The 17,713-nt window shown below is 40.7% G+C and overlaps 1 protein-coding gene across 2 annotated transcripts in view; it reads right to left on the reverse strand.

The window, feature by feature from the left end:
* Positions 1-17,713, reverse strand: part of PDCD1LG2 (programmed cell death 1 ligand 2) — a 67,144-nt gene that overhangs the window by 26,219 nt on the left and 23,212 nt on the right. For both annotated transcript variants that reach the window (XM_074361602.1, XM_010960634.3), the window contains exons 4-5: positions 7,453-7,719; positions 11-148 (exon numbers count right to left, since the gene is read on the reverse strand). In XM_074361602.1, the coding sequence (XP_074217703.1) occupies positions 11-148; positions 7,453-7,719 (405 nt within the window). The remainder of the gene's footprint in view (positions 1-10; positions 149-7,452; positions 7,720-17,713) is intronic.

Below are 17,713 nucleotides of genomic sequence, written 5' to 3' on the forward strand. Positions count from 1 at the left end.
ACTCACTTACCTTCTCTAGAACAGAACTTCTGGCAGAGCCGTTTTCTTAGGACTATCATTGTGGCTATGAACATTAAAGCAATGATGAAGAAGAGGATGAAAATATGAAGCAGTGAAGATGGAGGGATCTTGGAAGGTTCCACATCACCTGGTGGAAAGAAAAGCACCAGAATCCTATTACATGGGAGCTTAGAGGTAAACCAACAAGTTGGCCAAAACGAGTGGGTTATAACCAACATAGCCAACTTGCTCTGAGCATTTACTCCATGCCAGGTACTGTTTCATGAATTTTATATGTATTAGCTCCCTTATGCCTCACAACCACCCTATGAGGCAGGCTCTACTAGGACCCTCATTTTGCTGATGAAGAAAGTGATGCACAGAGACCTAGGACACTTCCCTGAAGTTATACAGTAAGGGAATAGCTGAGGTATAATCCAGGCTGCCTGATTCCAGATTCCATGCTTTTCCTCATTCTGATATACATATCGTATTACATCATCTATCTATCTGTCTGTCTGTCTATCTCTATCATCATTATCATCTCTCTCTCTTTCCAGTCGGATAGTCCCTCAGCCCAAATATGTCTCCCCCTCCACTGTTAAGCTCTCACAGTGCTTAGAATCTATACTATCAGTTATTCAATTTTCAGGATTGACAGGATCCTTTTGAAAAAACAGAATATTGTACCTTAATGTAAATTACTACAACTAGCCCTTTTCCTTGTCTCAGCTAACCAAGGTCTTGCACTGAGCTAAAAATGAGTTCAGCGGACAGGTGGGTAAGAGGGGTAATTTTGGTAGCATGAGGGCCCCAGATTGACAAAAGGCAGGGCTGGAGTGGTGGGAGTCACTACAGGGACATGAAAGGGTACCTGAGGAAAACTGAGCCCTCTCAAAAAGGCCGAATTTTGCCTTATGGAGTAACTCATAAGGAATAAACATAACGGCCTGGTTGAGGCAAAAATGCTCACGAGGAAGGGCTCAGTTCTATCAACCACCCCTGTCCTTTCTCAATCATAGTGCCATCTGAGAACCATGGACAGTTTTAGCTGGGAAGGGATTAGATATCATTTAATCTAAGGCCCTCATTTTAGAGTTGAGGAAGTAAAGCTCCAAGATGCTAAATTATCTACCTAAGGTCATCACTGCTAAGTAAGTGGCAAAGCCAGGATTGCAAAGCCAGGATTGCAAAGCCAGGATTGCAAAGCCAGGATTGCAAACCCAGATCTATCTGATCCAAAGCTCGGTCCTCATAGATATTTGTCTCTATCCAAGAGTGTGGTGAACATTAAGAAAAGGATAAAGAAGACTGGCTTATCTACATATTGGATAATCCATATTTAAATTGTTTTCTTGAGGTATAATTGACATACAACATTATATTAGTGTCAGGTGTACAATATAATGATTCAGTATTTATATATATTGTGAATGATCACCACAATAAGTCTAGTTATCATTTCTTGCTATTCATAACCATATTAATTACAATCTTCTAGGAAGTTCTTACTAAGAACATGCTACATGTAGCACTGAAAGTCAGGGAGTCCTGGGATGTTCTCTGTCTCCACAACAGGAGAGGTCCCAACCTCAATGCCTTTATGTAAACCCTTGCCCTGTGCAGGCCCCCTCACAGTCCCTTCCAAACACAAAAGCTCTATTTATTCCTTTAAGATTTTTTAACATTGAACATGTAACAGGACATCAGTATGCTTAGACTGTAAGTATCTGAAGTGCAAAGACTTTCTCTAAGTCATCTCTGAATCCCCTAAAGAGCCACTCACTAGCTACATGAAAGGTGTCAATGAGGATTTGTTGGGCTGAACTGACCATCTATCTGTCTAGCCCACCTCGCCAAGTCTTCCTTTTTGTTAGTTACCTTGTGGCAGACTGCTTGCTTATCCCTAAATCCACTCTCTGTTTCTTTTCTAGTATTAGCTAGGTGTTAGATGAACACATGTTTCTCCAAGACTACATTTCTAAGCCTCCCCTGCAATTAGGTGTGGCCAGCCATGTGAACTAGAGAATAGGTCTTTTGAGTCTTGGCCTCCAAACAGTAGATGTGTCTCTTTTCCTTTCTAGAGGCTGAAACATGAATGTGGCAGTGACCCAGCTTTGACGATTCAATAGGGTTAACATCCTGGAGAATGGCAGAGCAATAAGATGGAAAGAGCCCGGATTACTGAATGACTTTATGGAATACAGTGACTTAGCTGCTCTGAACCATCTTCTATCTCTGAATATGACATGAGAGGAAAATATATTTCTGTCTTATTTGAATCACTGTATTTTGAAGTCTCTTAGCCTATGTCCTAATACATACTCTTCTAAATTGTTTTATAATAATTGCATGCTACTTAACAATGGTAGGATGATACAATGGGAAATATATCTGATTTATTCTTATCCACAACCCTATGTACTCTCAAGGAAGCCATGCCTCTTGCTAAAGGTGCTGTATTTTTTTCCTGTTTCCATCTTTTCTGAGTGCTAAGGATTTTACAAATATATTTCTTTTAATCCTCATAACAACCCTATCAGGCAGGTATCTACTATTATTTACCCTCATTCTACAAATGAGAAACTGAGTTCAGGGGTGGCTCAGTCACATGTTCTTGTTCTCAAAACTAGTAGGTGGTGGAGAAAGGATTTGAAATTCAAGTCCATCTGGCTTCAGAACCCCTGCTCTTGACCACTGCCAGAGAGTCACCACCAGGAAGGACTTCTGGGAGGACTTCTCCGGCAGCCCTGCAGGCTCTTGTTATAGCTGTTTCCTGTGCTGCAGTCCCATTCCGTTTCCTAATGAAAATATAACACTGGCTGAGCCGAAGGAACCCTCTTTCAAAAGGAAAATGGTCTCATTGCTTCTCAATTTCTGATTGAACATAGGATGTTCAGCCATCTATTCTAGAACCCCTGGAGCACCTCCCACCCCAGACTGTCACTGCTGTATTTGTTTTATTTGTGGACTTGTGGAGAAACATGTTGTGGGTCACAGAAGTCACCAGAGAGTGGCTCAACTTATGAGAATGAGTAGAAAGGAGACAGTCATAAGGCAATTCAAAAATGCTTTTGAGAAATAGAAGCAAGGAACCTGTGGGAGGACGTGTGACTCTGGTTATTTTGTTGCTGGAATTTGTACCACAAAGTAGGGAACCATTTGATCGTTCTGCTCTGGCTGTCCCCACAGACTGGCAGCTGGGATGGCAGGACTGGGGCCATCCAAGATGAAGTCTCCAACCATTAACCTGACATTGACTGAGCACTTACCATGGGCAGAGCACTCAGCTTTTGTGTTAGTCTGGGTATAGAGAAGACTCATGTGAATAATGGAAATACATGGAAAATGAAATGGCTGTGAAGGAAGACAAGATAAGTACAGTCACAGGCAGGCAAAGAAATGGTACAAGTAATCTGTTTTAGGAGGCGAGATGAGGGAAAGACTCCTTGTACCCTGGAGTTACATGAGCCGCCCTGGAGAGCTGGTGAAGAAGGTGAATGATGCTATTTTATATGGAAGGAACTGCCTGAGCAAAGAAGTCATGGTGATGGGAGAGGGACAAGCAAGTTCAGAGAGCACATGGTGAGGAAGGGGAGCTGACCGAGCAGAGGATCCATCTCAGGGAATAGAGAGGATGAATGTAAAGCTGGGAAGGATGGGTAGAACTAGGTTGAGAACCTCTAACTGCATGAAGATCCCTCCACTTCCCCACTGGTTGCATTCATGAGTGATATCCTAGGAGCTCCCAAGCTCTGATGTAGACCCCATAGGACCCTCCCATGATTGCTGACTATTCCGTTATCTCTATTGGCTTCCATGGAGAGAAGGGCCAGCTTACTTCAACCTTAAGTTCTCACTACCCCAAGGCTTCCAGAGTGATGGCCAGTCTGCCCTTCCACTTCTCTACCAGGAAGAAAAGAATACTGATGTGAAAACAATGCAAAGGGTAGATTCTAGTTATTTCCAAATTCCTCTTACCTGGCCTCTGTTTCCTGGCAAGAATCCTTATGTAAGTGTCATTCTAGAAAACCACACTTCACCCAAAGTATTGGCCAACACTTAACCAGGCAGAAAATTCCACATGACAAGTTGACTAAACAATTTCTGGAAAAAATTAATTCTACTAGGATTGTTAATATTTAAGTCCCTAGAGCTCTAGTATGAATTAGTTATAGCTCAGTTTTTATAAGGTGACAAGTCTGGTGGTCTCACCTGTAATAAAAAGAGAGGTAGGGTGTGTTGAAAGGTCAACTTGCTTAATTCGCTATATTCACTCAAAGTTGGCCCTAAATATGGTGCATTTCTAATGTCTTTATTTCTATCAAGATCCTTAGCATGACTCTTCTTGTTGCTTCCTCACTTCATTATAATAATTTAGTTAGAAAGAGGCTGGGCTAACTTTAAAATTGGGTAGTGAAGTGTGGATAGGTGGAGAAGCGGGGAATTGAGGGTCTGGAGATGACAGTGGAGCTGGCTGCCTTTGAAAACTATATCAGGGAGGATTGTTTTTCCAGGAAAAAAAAAATGCTAGGAAATCGATGATGAGATGGGCATTGTCACTTCAGCGTTCTCAGTTTGGTCTACGGATTGGTGCCAGTCTAAGATAAATTTAATTTAAGATAGAGCAGGGATCTCTGATGCCCCAGCTCATATTCTGCCTGTCCCACCCCCGATCTCGGCCATGGCTGAATGTGGCTGAATGATGCATGGCTCCGTGCAGGTTCTCGCTTCCCCAACAGTCTCGCTTAACAACGTGCTGCTTCTGTGTCAGAGCTCCCCCAGTGCTGAGGGTTGGTCTCTCTCATCTTCACTTCCAGTGACTTAGTGGTACAGTTTTTGTTTCTCATTGCCACAAAGTTAGGCTCTACTGGATTAAAGGTCCTACTTCCTAGTGGCAAATGCTTCTACCAAAGGATACTGTACCAAGGGATATGTTCCGCTGCATCTAAAGTTATAGCTACTGCCTAGTCAGCTTGAGCTCTGCCCACTAGTGGATCAGCAGGCAAAGAAAAGAATCATTGCACTGGTAGAGTAATCAATCTTGATTACCAAGAGGAACTTGAATGGTGCTATCTAATGGAGGCAAGGAAGACTATATCTGGAACTCAGAGACCCACTCATTCTCTGAGTCTTGTAACTTCCTTGCCCAGTAATAACAATGAAACGGCAATTCTAGCAACTTCAGTTGCTGTTAAAGGAAACAGTCTGTTAAAGGCAAGGCGACTAAGGGCTCAGGTCTCTTAGGGTTTAAAGTCTGAGTCAACCCCCCAACCCCTCTTTCCTCTACCTTCCAGGCAAACAAACTATTCCATCTGAAGTGCTGAGTGAGGGAAACCTAGAGTGTATAGTGGATAACAATGACACATATCAGTTATGGCTTGGGATCAACTGCAGCAGCAGGAACTGTAATTTGTTCCATGAACTCTCGTATATGTATCTTGTGCAGAGATTGTAGCTGCTTCCCTGATGGAAGGCTCAGAGACAGTGGACTTAATGCAGGGCACGAGTGGACCCGAGCAGTGCAAGGGATAAACTGGTAGTCCTGCTTCACCTCCTCTCGGCTTCACCTCTGATTTCAGCCACAGATTGGCCAAAACTCATTTCACAGTCAGTGACTCACCTCAACTGCTTTCAGCCCTGGAATGACCTTGAAGCTATAGATGCTGGTGGGAGCTCGTTCAGCTCACATGTATGCATAGCTCACAGCAGAAGGAAGTTAACACTCCTGGGGACAAGTGTTAACCACAGGAGTAAAAGCAGATAGATTAGTTCTTCCACTTGAAGCCCTTTGAGTAAACATCTTAGGAGACCACTGATACACTTCTCAGGTGGTCTTTGAGTATTTGAGCTCCTACTGCCCATGCCAACAACTCTGATAATGCACCCTTATATTTGCTTTTCCTTCTTTCCTGTCTTAATCTCCTAAACCTCTCACTTCTGCTCCCTGGAGTCATCACCTAAATACCTGCATGCCACACAAGTCCTTATCATAAGCTCTGTTTTGTCTAACTAAGATGAAGGGCAAATAGTGAAACATAATGACAACATAGTAAATCTTCTATAAAGTCAGATTTAATCAGTACTAGGGACTGTCCTTTACTCTGAGATTATATCGTTTATTGGTATAGTGACAGAATAATGTCTCCCCTCAAAGATGTATGTCCATGTCACAATCCCAGGACCCTGTGAATGTGTTGCCCTACAGAGCAAAAGGATTTTGTAGATGTGATTGTATTAAGGACCTCAAAATGGGAAAATTATCCTGAATTATCAGGTTGAGGTGTGTGTTGGGTTGGGAGAAGCATCTAATGTACTCATAAGTGTCCTTAAAAGGTGGAAGAGGGAGGTGAGAGAGTTAAAGAAAGAGATGTGATGACAGAAGCAGAGATCTGAGTAACGTAACTGCTGGCCTTGGAGGTGGAGGAAAGGGCCAAGAGCCACGGAATGCAGGTGGCCTCTAGAAGGTGGAAAAATCAAGAAAATGAATTCTCCCTTACAGCTTCCGCAATCACGTTGACACCATGATTTGAGCTCAGTGAAGCCTTTTTCAGACTTCTGACCTCCAGAAGTGTGAGCTAATGCATCTGTGTTGTCTTAAGCCCACAATGTTTGTGGAACAATAGGAATAATAGGAAACATGCCTTTGGTGATTAAATGACAGGTTTCTTATGAAATGATTATGATACTAGATGTTAGCTTCTCTAATTTGGCAAATGAATGTTCCTAGTAGATAAAAAATTGTCAGACTTCCAAAGTGAAATTTTGCTGGCATACCAAGTTCTAAAGTACGCGATTCAGCATAGCCAGTGAAGGCTCTTAAAGATTTTTTTTTGAGGCCAGTTTTCCTGGAAAACCCTATAACCACTTGGCTGGCACCAAAGCCAGCAAAGTACCATTTATTCTGCTGACTCATGGCATGGTGTCTGAATCACAGTGATTAGCTTTTGCACTGGGTGTTTTAAGTTTCCTCTGTGGATCTATTCTCTATACTCCAACACTCAGTTCTGAGCTCTGGGAGACTGATCTTATGAACAAATCAGTGGACTTCCTTGTTCTCTGATGTCTAGCTGGGTTCAGCCAATGGGAAGCACCAGCAGGAGACTGGAGGGCAGTAGGGGAACGAGGCTGGGGTATCTATTCCTCAGCTTCCACCCTTTGGAGTCACCGCAGGCAGCAGCATCCCTGTGCTGGAGGACACAGCTCCTGTCAAGTGCTCTCCCTACAGCTCCCTTCTCTAGATTCCACCAACCTTCCAAGGGTGGTCACTGCTCCCCCAACTTTTGAAGCCCCAGGTGTCCTGCACTACCTTTGGTAGTTTCCCTAAAGTCTGACCACACCTTCATAAATAGTCCCTTTAGAACATTTTCCTCAAATGACTTATTCGGACTGCACCATCCATTTCTTGTCAGAACCCTGAGGATAGAGCTAGGAAGGGCAGGCAGCTTTTACCTTGGTAAATGATGGCTGAAGTAAGTTCCTTCATACTGGGATTCCAGAACACACAGCTGAAATTTCTGCCAGGGTGTGGCTTTAGGCGCAGAACGCTAGTGACCTGGTAGAGGCCTTCTGAAGTCTTGGTGTGGCTGGTATTGGCAGGAACGCTGATGTTTGGCCAAGACACTTCTGCCAGGGGGTAACCTTCAGCCTGACAGGTGAACTCTACCTCATCTGTCCCTGGGACCTTAAGGTTATGAGTGTTTATTTTCTTGTAGGAAGCTGGATGAGAGAGGAAGAAAAATAAGTAAGTCTCCCTTTTCTGATTCCTGTAGATCTCTGTACTCAATGCCATGTGAAATAAAATCATCATTATCAATATTAAGTAAAAATGGTTTCAATTTTTTAAACATTTCATATGTCTCAGATATTGTGCTGTTTTACACACATTGAATTATTTAATTCTTACACTACAACAAAACAGCATTGTTGATATTCCCAATTTTTGTTACAGGTAACTGAGGCTAGAGAGGTTGAGCATTTCACTCAGAGTCACAGGACTAGTGACTGGTGGAGCCAATATATGCACAAAATCTGATTCCAAATCTCAGTAGTGCTTCAGACTACCACACTATGTGTCTTTCGTATTACTGTAAATGATCTCACAATTGAGGGCTGGAGAGAAGACACGATGGGTAAGTAAAATCACTAGATAACCCTCAAATCTCACTTTATTTAGTACTTTTTCTAAAAAATTTTTCTTTCCAATTCACCATTTCCTCTTTTTTAAAAAAATTAATAGCGGTGGTATATTTCTAAAATACTAAACAAACAATAAACTGTGAACTTAATCACATGAGTTCTTATACAATTTCAAAACAGGAAAATGAAAGCTCTCAGCCACAGTCATTTTAATAATCACATTGGATCGGCATTATTTATTAATTATTACATGCTCAACTGATTCAAGGCTGTACAATACCTAAAATCATTCCAAAGCAAGCATACATTTTGTCTTTTAAATTCTGACTAGATTACAAAATGCATGTATTTGTATTTAGTTAAATGGCTAAATTTTCTTTCCACTTCAAGAGAAGTGGAAAACTTTTCCTACTCCACCCTTTCCTCTGTTCTCTTTGAGGTTAGGAGGAGAGCAAATAAAGACCTAAATTCTGTCTACTAGAGTTTCAAGAAAGGAGTGTCGAGGAGCTCTTCTCTAACCCCCACACACATACCCATATGTGCACACACACTCTTGTGCAGTGTACGCTTAATGAATCAATTAGATACGCCCCCCTGCCCTTTAGAAACCTGAGACCTAAAATAGACACAAGTGACACTGACAGCAACAGGAAGACACAAGGACAAATTGTCCAATTATCTCAGATGACAGCTAAAAATCAATAAACATTAACCACATATGCAAATATCAGGCAGTGTGCAAAGTAACTTGTTGATTTTTGGTGACAGGAAGATGCAGTGAGCACTAGCTTTCATTAGGTAGGAAATACTTCTTTAAGAAAGATTTTCAATGCAATTATTAAAGATACCTATATATAACACAGGTATGATGAAACTTTTTCTTAAATTGTTGGGAAGAGTATAAATGGGCACAAAGTGTTAAAATCCATTTTATATTAAAATAATAATAACAGCCATGTGGAAAACATCAAATATGTATGATTTACTAAGTTTTTTCTAGGTGCTGAGTTCATGCCCTGTGCTTTTACATACTATGGAGGTGGAAAGAATGTCCCAACCCCTGCACAATTTTTGCCACTTGAGAACCTCCCTTGTGTGTCTTTATGCTGAGTTGCTGACTTGATTAATTATAGCTGAAGTCCCTCACTGGGTCATGGTTCACTGGAGAGCAGGGTGACTGCATCCTGAAGTGCTGTTCATAACCTGTGGAGTCTCTTGAAGTTCTTGTCCCCACACAGTAGAGCATGCTGGCCTGTCTGTCTCCAAAAGCTCTCACCTCTTCCCAGCTCACAGTATTCCAGCTTCTGCTTGTGACTGGGTAGGTGGTGCAGATTTTCTTATGTTTGAGGCTGGATGGATGAATGACTTTGGATTCTGATCTACAAACCTGGACTCTCAGGTTAAGAGGAGGGAGCAAGAAATAAGAGGCTGATATTCTAAGTCATGTTCTTCAGTGCAAATTACCGAACAAGCCCCAAAGTTGGGAGAGAGGAAGGAGGAAAATCATGTGCTCATCCAGTTATTACTTTAAAAAATGGAGTTCATCTCCCATTCGGCTACTGATTCTCATGCCTATAGCTCACTTAGTCAAGAACTTGGAGAGGAGATGGGGTGAGTGATTCTAAAAACTGACTCCATACAGCCAGCACAGTACTCAACAGTGAAAAACTCAAAAGCTTCCCACTAAAATCTGGGACAAGACAAGGATGCCCACTATCACTACTCCTATTCAACATGGTCTTGGAAGTCCTAGCCACAGCAATCAGGCAAGAGAGAGAAATAAAAGGGATCCAAATTGGAAAAGAAGAGGTAAAAGTGTCACTATATGCCGACGACATGTTACTATATGTAGAAAACCCTAAAAGATCCACACAAAAACTACTAGAGCTGATCGAAGAATTCAGCAAGGTAGCAGGTTACAAGATTAATGTTCAAAAATCAGCGGCATTTCTTTACACTAATGAGGAATCAACAGAAAAAGAAAGAATCCCCTTTAAAATAGCACCCAAAGTAATAAAATATCTGGGAATAAATCTAACCAAGGAGGTGAAAGAATTATACACAGAAAACTATAAACCACTGATGAAGGAAATTAAAGAAGACTTTGAAAAATGGAAAGATATCCCATGCTCTTGGATTGGAAGAATCAATATTGTTAAAATGGTCACACAGCCCAAGGCAATCTACAGATTTAATGCAATCCCTATCCAATTACCCAGGACATATTTCACAGAACTAGAACAAATCATAATAAAATTTATATGGAACCATCAAAGACCTAGAATTGCCAAAGCATTACTGAAGAGAAAGAAAGAGGCTGGAGGAATAACTCTCCCAGACTTCAGACAATACTATAGAGCTACAGTCATCAAGACAGCATGGTATTGGTACAAAAACAGACATACAGACCAGTGGAACAGAACAGAGAGCCCAGAAATGAACCCACAAACTTTTGGTCAACTCATCTTCGACAAAGGAGGCAAGAATATACAATGGAATAAAGACAGTCTCTTCAGCAAATGGTGTTGGGAAAACTGGACAGCAGCATGTAAGTCAGTGAAGCTAGAACACTCCCTTACACCATACACAAAAATAAACTCAAAATAGATCAAAGACTTAAACATAAGACAAGATACAATAAACCTCTAGAAGAAAATATAGGCAAAACAGTATCTGACATACATCTCAAAAATGTTCTCCTAGAACAGTCTACTCAAGCAATAGAAATAAAAGCAAGAATAAACAAATGGGACCTAATGAAACTTACAAGCTTCTGCACAGCAAAGGAAACCATAAGTAAAACAAAAAGACAACCTATGGAATTGGAGAAAATTTTTGCAAATGAAACCGACAAAGGCTTGATCTCCAGAATATATAAGCAGCTCATACGACTTAATAAGAAACAACCAAATAACCCAATCCAAAAATGGGCAAAAGACTTAAACAAGCATTCTCCGAGAAAGACATACAAATGATCAATAAGCACATGAAAAAATGCTCAATATCACTAATTATCAGAGAAATGCAAATCAAAACTACAATGAGGTATCACCTCACACCAGTCAGAATGGCCATCATTCAAATATCCACAAATGACAAATGCTGGAGAGGCTGTGGAGAAAGGGGAACCCTCCTACACTGCTGGTGGGAATGCAGTTTGGTGCAGCCACTATGGAAAACAGTGTGGAGATTCCTCAAAAGACTAGGAATAGACTTACTGTATGACCCAGGAATCCTGCTCCTGGGCTTATATCCAGAAGGAGCCCTACTTCAGGATGACACCTGCACCCCAATGTTCACAGCAGCACTATTTACAATAGCCAAGACATGGAAACAGCCTAAATGTCCATCAACGGATGACTGGATAAAGAAGAGGTGGTATATTTATACAATGGGATAGTATTCAGCCATAAAAACCGACAACATAATGCCATTTGCAGCAACATGGATGCTCCTGGAGAATGTCATTCTAAGTGAAGTAAGCCAGAAAGAGAAAGAAAAATACCATATGAGATCGCTCATATGTAGAATCTAAAACAAAAACAAAAACAAAAACAAAAAAACAAAGCATAAATACAAAACAGAAATAGACTCATAGACATAGAATACAAACTTGTGGCTGCCAAGGGGGTGGAGGGTGGGAAGGGATAGACGGGATTTCAAAATTGTAGAATAGATAAACAAGATTATACTGTATAGCACAGGGAAATATAGACAAGATCTTATGGTAGCTCACAGAGAAAAAAAATCTGACAATGAATATATATATGTTCATGTATAACTGAAAAATTGTGCTCTACACTGGAATTTGACACAACATTGTAAAATGATTATATGTCAATAAAAAATGTTAAAAAAAAACTGACTCCATCCCCTCCATACACATTATCTCATTCAAACCACACAAAGATCCTATTTGGTAGACAAAATTCATATTCCATTAATAAATAAGGAAACAGCTGGAATCTGGGGGTGGTTGGGGGGACTTGAACTCATGCCCTTCATGGCTGCAGCATTCTGAATTCTGGAACAGCTGGAGTCATCATAAGAGATGCTTCTCTATGTAACTGCAAAAGTCTAGGCATGAAGCAACATACACAAGAAGAGGGGTATGTTTTCTGGGGGACTTATGAGTACCCAGAACTAGAAGCAGATGAGTGTCAGGTTCTAACACAGTCTACTGAGGGACTTGAACTGGTTAGACTCACCAGTTCCCTTGGAGCCAATTTTGGTCTACCTCTAGCAATCTAACAGTATCTGAAGCACACATTTGAATATTCACTTTATCTCATTTTATGTTATTTTATCTCCACTTATTTTCCCCTTGGTTTGATGTCCCCTTCTAATCATTTCCTTCCATTATAGTGTAGATTTTTTCTGGAAGCTCTGGGTTTTTAGAGGTGCATGGATTAGAATAAATGGATTTGTAGGAGTAGTGTGTTACAGCTGAAGGTTTGGCTTGCTCCAGCAGGGTAGCTCAGGACAAAAAGCTGGTTTTGGTGGCTGAGCTGGTAAGTGATTTCAGAGGTAGGAGAACCAGGAATCAGCAGCTGGGCTGAGGCTTTGACTTGAGATATATAAATGAGAAAGCAGATAGGACAAGTGTTCAACTAAAAGAATCAGCAAAGTTTGGAGGAAGGACAGGATCCCATATTCTGCATTTATTTAAGGTGCCTCCACAGCCTCTTTTGTGTTTGGGAAGTGGCTAAAAACACATCATTATCAGCAACACACAAAGGGGAAGCTGGGCTAAGGGTGATATTCTTAGGAAAAGATGAGTAAATTTTAGAATTTCAGAGGTGGAAGTGATATTAAAATTTAATTAGTCCAACTTCCTGCTCAAAAAGAAGTATCTTTACCAGCACATTTGCTAGATAACTATCTTGATGACTGTTTCACATGCACTTGGAACTGCAGTTGTTGGGTATAAGTTTTATGTGTGTCAATGAAGTCAAGATGGCTGTCTTGTTCTACCCTTCTGTTTTCTTTTTCGTGTGTTCTACCAGTTACAAAAGAGATGAGCTGAAATCTCCAAATATGACTGCAGAGTTTTTAATTTCTCCTTTTAGGTCTGTCAATTTTTGTTTTACATATTTTGAAGCTATGTGGTCAGATGTACACACATTTAGGATTGTTGAAGTGATTTTTTTCTATCATTATGAAATGTCCCTTTTTGTCTTTAATAATACTTTTTTCCCCTGATATTAGTAATCTGCTAGATAACTAATTTTTGGTTAAATACGTCTATGAATGGAAGCTCCTACTTCCAGAAGCAGTCATCACCATGATTAGACAATAAAAAAGTTAAACTTTCATTGGGAAGATCACCCTTCTATCAAATCAAATTTTGCCTCATGGCAGCTTCAACTTATTGGTACTTACTTGACTGGCTTAGCAAAACAACATGTGGTCAGCTTAGTGTTAAGTACACGGGCTTCAGAGTCTGAAAGGTTTGACAAGGCTTAAGCCAAGTGCTGGTTACATGACCTGTCAAGCCTCAGACTTCTCATTTTAAAAGGTACAATAATACTTATCCTCGACAGGGGTGTTAGGATGATTAAATGAGTTAGGTACCTAGATCTTAGTAAATACTTAATTAGTACTGGCAATTATTATCTCTTCCATAGGACGAGGCAAACCTTCAGGTATCTGAAGACAACTGGCAAGAACCCATACAGTCTTTTCACCTCTAGGTAAAATATGCCTACATCCTTCAATCATATCTTATAGGACATAGTTTTCAGCCCCAATACAGGGTTTTAAAGCAGTCTAAGGTTGTAAGGCTCAATTCGTTAAATGATCTACTGCCCAGCTAGGCTGATTATCACAGACCCCTTGGCACTTGGAGATTGTCTCCAGCTTGACACAAGACTGTCAATCACCCTTTGTTGGCCCTCAGTCAACAACTACTAGTTGTTCAGGTGTATGCTGTGTAGGTCCTGGGCCTGTTTGCCCTTAGATGCATCCCTCAGTTTTTCTTGTCTGCTCTGTACTGCGGGAAGGCTGACTCCTACAGGTTGTGTAACCCAGGCTGTTGACAGCCAACAGCAGGCCTCTTGGGAAAACTGGAGGGCAAGTGGGAGGGAGAGGTAAGGGTATTTCTTTCCCACGCTCTATGCTATGATGGCATCTCCAGCAGCAGCCACATCTCTTCCCTGGCTCCAGCTACCACTGGACAGGCCGATTTGGGTTCCAGGGTCTGTCAAGTGACTCTGGACCCTGGGTTCCATTAAGCCTACCTTTCCCTTATCCCTCCAGCCCAGCAGCGGTAGCAGATTTCTGCTATTACTAATTGCTGATTTGCCTCCCTATTGCCCATTTGGCTTCTCAGTCTGTTTCATCCAAAGAATTACTCTTTTCTGATTACAATTTACACTGGTTTAAATGGTTTCTGTGATCCTGATTGTCTCTGACTATATGATTCACATATTACTAGCAACTCTAGCAGTTCTGAAATAAAGGTAAGCCTTATTATCTTTACTATATATATATATTAATTACTATATTATCTTTACTACTGTACATAGTATTATCTGCTTTATCATTATAATGACCATAATTCAGGTAAAAAAACATACTTTTACGTGCCTTGGTCTTAGAGGATCCAGGCAGGTTTCTAGGAATCACTGAAATAAACCTTTTAGGAATACCTATTAAATTGGTCTGTTAAATGGCCTGGAGAGGAACATCAGCTTAAACAGTTTGTTAATTCCCAGGAGGTCCCCCGCCCCAGTCTCTTCAAAATTCAGGATACTGTTTTCTTAACTCCAGCTTTCCTCGTTCCCTTTTGTTTCCCCATGGGAGAAAAGGCACTGAGAGCAAAGATTTAGCCCCATCAGTAAGTTCCTTTAGCAAATGTTTTCTCTGGTCCTAGAGGCTAAATTTACAGACTTGTTTTTTCAATACTGCATTACTTATTTGGGGCTGTTTCCTCTCTGTCCCCCTGTGCCATTTGTCTTCCTCTTCTCGGAGTGAAGGACATCTCTCTTGTGAGAAAAAAATGGAAACTATGCTGTCTCCTTCCTCCACTTGTTGAAGCTATGCTCTGTCTACCTTGGGCCTTTCTGTTGGTTTGAAGTACTTCTGTAAGCCTCAGCCTATTCCAAGTGTTGGCTCTCTCCCAGGCCTATGCTTATGGCCCACCCAGGCCTTCAAGCTGGTTCGGCCCATCTATTCTTAGTTCTTCCTCTGTGTCTGTCTGGGATCCTTGCACAGTCTGGTTCTCAACCTGTGGGCTCAATCCCTGGCCTCTCAGGGTCGCTTGCTCTTTCCTTCAGCCATGCTCCCTGGCCTTCCTCAGACAGATTCCTCCTAGTCTTGTGGTTGCAACCTGGCTTTTCAGAAACTACAGCCTTCTGTTACTGGCTCTTCTAGACTCTCTAGCCATGATACCTAGTATTTTTCCCTTGTCCTTATGAAATCAGTTCAGTATATTTAATATTAACTGTTTCCCAGGCATCAAAGAAAGTGCTATCAACCTATTTTCAAGGTATATGCCGTAGATCAGGCATTTTAAGGACAAAGCATTGTCCTTCCTCTCGTCTTGTGCCATTTAAGTAAACGCTAACTGGGGTCCCAGATCTCTCCTGCTTCCTTCAGAGACCCCTGATCAGGGTAAAATATTCTTAGGTGCTGATCTTCAACCTTTTTTCTTTTTGCTTGCTTGCATCCCTCTTTAAACAATTGTGATGCAGTATGGTCCTTCTCACACATTTATTAACTTCATTCTTAGACTATTTCATAAGTTTCTACATTAGACAAACATGGTATGAGAGCATTTTATAAACATTCATATTTTTAGTAAGGCAATTATTTCACTCTTATACAAATGTATCCAATGTCACCTAGATAGCAAAAAAGGTGTCTTTCACACACACCACCATCCATTGAAAAATACATACAAAAATTTTCTTTATGGTCAGAGCTTTACATTGTTTCTTTTAATTCCTTAAACCTCAGTTCCAATTATACTTTTTATACAGAATTTTACCCTTATGCAACATGTTTGAAAGCTCTTTAGTGATTATCCTTTTGTTTCTGTGCAACAACAAAACATGTAAGCCATTGAAACTAAATTTTTTCTTCTGATCATGAGGCTTTAAGTGTTCAGTATTCTCCTGCATTAAAATCTAATTTCCATTATTATCAACACATGTAAAGTCAAAACATAAAATATTACAAATACTGATGGTTACTAAACATAAAAAAGTTTACTGGAAATGTATTTCTTAATGGGAAGGGTGGGGCTCTTTTTTCAATTTGTTCATGAATCTGAGGATGCATGTGACTTATGGTTGGAGTGAGACAAGGTTCAGCATCAATTCTATTTCTATTTTTCTTTTTTTTTTTTGGTAGCTGTAAGGGCTAAGGAATCTTGCTTATATGAATAAGGAAGTAGGAATGAAAACAGCTGTTATAGTAATGTCATTTCATTCTTTGAAAGCCTTACGATCTATACAACAAAAAACTGCTTCATTTTTTCCTATTATCAGCTGTAAACTCTATTAGGGCCTCCTTAAGTTTTGTTGAAAACAGAGAATTTGATACTACCTGATTTGCAGAAGGATTTATTAGTCATTACAATTTGATAGGGTATCAACATTTTCAGTCATTCTTTTGTTTAGCACTATAGAGGTTTTTACACCCTGAGGTTTTACACGATGGGAGAGAGGGAGGCTTTATATGAAGTGGGTAGAGCAATAATAAAAGAGGAAGTGTTTTAGGGGAACCCCAAGAGCCTTGCCTGGAAGGCACATTCTCAGGCACACTCAATTGGGGGAAGAGTATTTGAGGAAGATGAAGATCTAGAAACTCGTTTCCTAAAACTGCCTATGCTTACGCATCCCATAAAAAGCCCTTGTGATCCCCACACACTCTAGTTGGAAGATCATTGAGGGTTTAAGGAATGAATGAATGAATTAATGAATGAATGAATAATATATAAAGTAAGGTTTGAGGAATAAATCTGTTCCACACCTGAGTCATCCTTTGTCAGGGTGAGGAAGCAGGCAGAATGCCTTCCTAGGGATGAGGGGCACCCCTGAGCCAGAAAGAGTGGGACTGGCCCCAGATTGCCCAAAGACCCTGGATGCATTACAGCACTCAAATAGAAATCAGCAAAACATAGGGCAGTGATGTAGGGGTGCAGATACCCAAGTACACTAGGGGATCTTGAGAATGTAGAGCACTCTCTCCTCCATTAGTTGAACTCAGACTAACTTCAATGCTCTGGATTTCCTCCCAGTTGATGCTTGGATGTAGGAAATGCAGTAAAGATAGAAGGCAGTTACATCCAGGCTAAGGGCTTTTCTGATGACTATTATGAGTTGAGGTGTGAGAGGTCACTGTCCCTGCAGTAACTGAGGGTCTTTGAACCAAACCTCTGGACACACCAAGTGCCAGGCACCATGCTCGGTTATTTATGTTCATTATTTCTTTTAACTTTTACAAAAGTCCTATTTGGTAGATAATACTATTGCTATCCTACAAGTAAGAAAAATGTGAGATTATGAAAGGTGAAATAACCAGCCCAAGGTCACAGGTGAAAACATTTATCCTCGTGTCTAATTACTCG

Source organism: Camelus bactrianus, chromosome 4 (assembly GCF_048773025.1).
Source record: "Camelus bactrianus isolate YW-2024 breed Bactrian camel chromosome 4, ASM4877302v1, whole genome shotgun sequence".
Taxonomy (NCBI): domain Eukaryota; kingdom Metazoa; phylum Chordata; class Mammalia; order Artiodactyla; family Camelidae; genus Camelus; species Camelus bactrianus.